Source organism: Sitodiplosis mosellana, unplaced genomic scaffold (genome assembly GCF_009176505.1).
Source record: "Sitodiplosis mosellana isolate CC-2019 unplaced genomic scaffold, AAFC_SMos_1.0 Smas_scaffold_6191, whole genome shotgun sequence".
NCBI lineage: Eukaryota > Metazoa > Arthropoda > Insecta > Diptera > Cecidomyiidae > Sitodiplosis > Sitodiplosis mosellana.
Window position 1 is genome coordinate 4955916 of NW_022601432.1, and position 3801 is coordinate 4959716.

At 37.5% G+C, this 3801-nt stretch overlaps 1 protein-coding gene across 1 annotated transcript in view; it reads left to right on the forward strand.

Moving 5' to 3' along the window:
- The window catches only part of LOC129576536 (small proline-rich protein 2H-like), a 54488-nt gene that overhangs the window by 4909 nt on the left and 45778 nt on the right, over nt 1-3801 (forward strand). Inside the window, exons 2-5 of the mRNA XM_055461758.1 lie at nt 1674-1887; nt 2404-2481; nt 2960-3118; nt 3762-3797. Coding sequence (XP_055317733.1) covers nt 1674-1887; nt 2404-2481; nt 2960-3118; nt 3762-3797 — 487 coding nt within the window. The remainder of the gene's footprint in view (nt 1-1673; nt 1888-2403; nt 2482-2959; nt 3119-3761; nt 3798-3801) is intronic.

Genomic DNA, 3801 nt, shown 5'->3' on the forward strand with positions numbered 1-3801 from the left:
GAGAGAGAGAGAGAGAGAGAGAGAGAGAGAGAGAGAGAGAGAGAGAGTGAGCTCAACATAAACAAACACAAATAAACAATAGAAAAAAAGGTGTATTACAATTTTCGCACACGTCGTTTGGGGTCAACAAATCATCTGGCCGTGCCGTGTGCTTTGCTTTGCCAAGCGATTACGTTACACATTTTACACGTATTTCAAGCTAGTTTATCCATCTATCTATCTCGTCGGGTTTCCTCTTCTTTGTTTTGACTGATTTAGCCTTTGTCTTTGTGCATGCGAAAGATGTTTGAGAGTCGCGCGTACTAAGCCAGCAAGGCTCAATTCTCTGTTGTTGCTCAGTCGTTCATTCGTTTACATTATCTATTTTCAAGTATTTCGTTTCGCTATTTTTTTTTTCCTCATCCTCTGCTCTGTTGTTTTCTGGACGCTAATTTTCAGTTTCAAGCAATTTTGATTAGTGTGGCGCATAGAGCTGGAGAATGGACCGATGAACGAAAGAGAACTTAAAATTCAATTAAAATATTTACCAAATTAGATTTGATTGTGACGTCCTTGCCGCATTCAGCGTGTGTTTACTTGGCTCTGTACATGGCTTTGTTTTATTTTGTTCGATTCGAAATGAAAATATACTAAAACCGAAACATTATATTGTTTCGGTAATTGATATATTTGTGTGGCTTTGCGAATTAATTCTTTAATTTTGCATTGCTCAATGCGATGCAAACGTCGAAATCCAACCAACACAACATTAACAAACTAATGATGAATTTAGCTTTCTTCGTTGAGACAAAATAAAAACGTCAATATTTCGTTCGCTTCAAATTCGTGTCTATTTTGTCAAATAAATATGCCAAAGCAAATGTTATGCTTTGGTTGCAACACAAAAGAAAAAAATACCGTTGCAATATTCCCGGCAAGCTTCAATGAGGCAGAAATAATGTCGGTACCGTGTTGTCTCCAGCAAGCTGATTCATTGCAATTAATAATAATGTGCCGTGTTTTACGTGTACTATTTATCTTGTTTGGCGACGGTGTTGGGCACAAACTTAAAACCACATTAAGCTTTATGTAATTATCGGCTTGCGATGTAGAATTGGAAGAGAGTTAATTTGTAAGTATCACATTGAACGAGATACAAATGGTTCAAACACTCGAAATCGTGATGCATTTTTTGGTGACCTTTAACGCGATTGAACGCTAGCACCATCGTATTCTTTTCCATTTCTTCTGGTGTGCCGCACCGTCGCCACTGCTGTTCCCGCTTTACTTGTATTTAATGTCTTTAATTAAATTATTTGGAATGAGATATTGAGCCTGTCATTGCTATTGTACTAAACAATGAAATGTTGTGATTGGTAATTTGTTGTCGGAAGACATCATGCCGTTGGTTTCATTGCTGATCACGCGAGCACACACATACACATCAAACGCTAATCTTCGTTCTGCATCTATAATTCGCGATGCTCAGTCGATGTATTACCAAATTAGATTGAATAGATCGGTGGTGGTTGCTTACGAAACGCACCGTAATGCGCCGATCATACAATAGCTATAAATTTGACATTGCCAATTTACTAATTCGCGCGCTACTTGATTTAATACACCTATGAGTTTTTCTGATTGAAAAGAAAAAAAAGTCGTAACCAATTTGTAATTGCAATTCTTCATTTTAGAAATTGCTTGCACTTTTTGCTGTGCTCGCCGTCGCAAGTGCTGATGTCTCGCACTTGATCGATGGTTCAAAAGATGGATACAGCTATCCAAAACCACCAACAAAATTGTGCCCGGACGGATCGGTTCGCGAAGTCTGTGATATTCCTCGTCCTGTGTGCCCGCCAGGAACTCAAGGAGTTTATCCCGATTGCCAAACGCCACGTTGTGCTCCAGGTATGTTATAGATTTAAAGGGGGGAAAAGCTCCTACTGAAACCAAACAGTCATCGATTAAATTTGCGTCAGAAAAAGAAGTTCTTCGATTCAAAACATACTCAATTGAGTGACTGGCGTAGTGAAAATCTTAAAAAACAGTCAATGACAGATAGCAGAGGATATATGCTGAGCATAGGAACTCAGCAAGCTGAGATTGGGAAGTTTGGATTTTGTGTCTTGCTATTTGTGCAAATTTATGCGGAATTTTGATGGAGTGTTGATGTAGTGTAATGGTAAATGTGTTCCGAACTCCCCTCCATCATAAATTTGTTTGAATAGAACGCCACAAAGTCAAAATATCCCAATCTCAGCTTGCTGAGTTTCTATGCTCAGCATATATCCGCAGCTATCTGTCATTAACTGTAAAAAAATGTCTTGTAAAAAGAAATGAAAACAAATATGAGATAAAAGTTCGATAGAACTGCACATTTGTATGAATGAAAGCACACCTATAGACGTTTTTTCTCAATAATAGGATTGATCGGTCAATATCCAAATTGCTATCCACAACCGACTACTCCACGGCCGACACCGCCACCACAATGTCCACCAGGTATGGTATAGATTTTAACAATAAGCATTCGAAAAGAAAGCTTATTCACTAAAAACAATAATCAATAGAATAATTGGAACACAACATCACATACATGAATCATGTGTTTCTGCTTTCAAGCAGAATTAATTGTTAATCAAGTGGATGAAATTGCTTTCTTGATTTTTATTACTTAAACGCTTTGTATTTACATAGAAATTTAAAGCGGCAAATGAGCGCGATAGCTACTTGAACTAGAATATTGCTTTGAGTTAAATTTTGCTTGATTTGACTTGACATGTTCCAACTTCAAGTAGTTCTGGCGCTTCTTTGGCGCCTTAAATTTCAATAGAAATATTACTTGGTAAGCGTCCAAGTAGTATTTCGTCTACTTTGATTGTTTTTCTTCCCGAGATTGAATGATAACATGCGCTTCGTTGACAATTAATTATTCTTGGTCCCAATACAATATCCTATTTATATTCTTTGTCAATTTTAGGCCACCAGGGATCATACCCAAATTGCTTTACAACCACGCAAAGGCCAATAACGACCACACAACGCCCGGTCTGTCCACCAGGCACACAGGGTTTCTATCCAGATTGCTACACAACCACTCAAAGGCCGATTACAACTCCAGCTCCCCGTTGCCCATCCGGTGAGTCATACTTTCAGATTTCCTTTCTTATAACATTGCCATTCCATTCGTTACAGAAAATCAATTCACGAGTAAAACATACTCTGGCCCCTGTTGACAATGACATGGCTGTCAAGATGTCTTATTTGAGCATTTTGCTTTGATTTTTCATTCTTCCTTGGTTAAATCTCCAAGTTCAATTATACATATAGAACTGTCTGTGTTCGTTTCACTCTCTCTCATAAGAATTCCAATACTTCACAATCGCACATTCAAAAGCAACACTCACAACGTCAAATCTGTTTGATTGTTAATGTTTGCTAAAATGAAACAGGAATCGCAGCATTCGGCGATCTCTGATAGGATTGTTTTCATTCGGTGAGAATCGATCGTTATTTCTTTGAACTCCCTTTATCTTCAAAACTATTCAGTCCGCCATATTCATTGGATTTTTAGATTCAAAACAGAATATTGCCGGAATAAGACAAAAAGCATAGAAATGCAATGAGTAGTTGTTAAAAAACGACAAAATTTATTGTAGATTGAAAAAAATCTTTTCCATAGAAATGCATTTTATGTATATTCGTACCCAAACTTTTGCACAGCATTGAATAGTGCAAACATTCAATTTTGAATGTATAATAAATGCAATAATTCATTACAGGCACCACCGGAGTGTACCCTAATTGCCAAACACCTCGTTG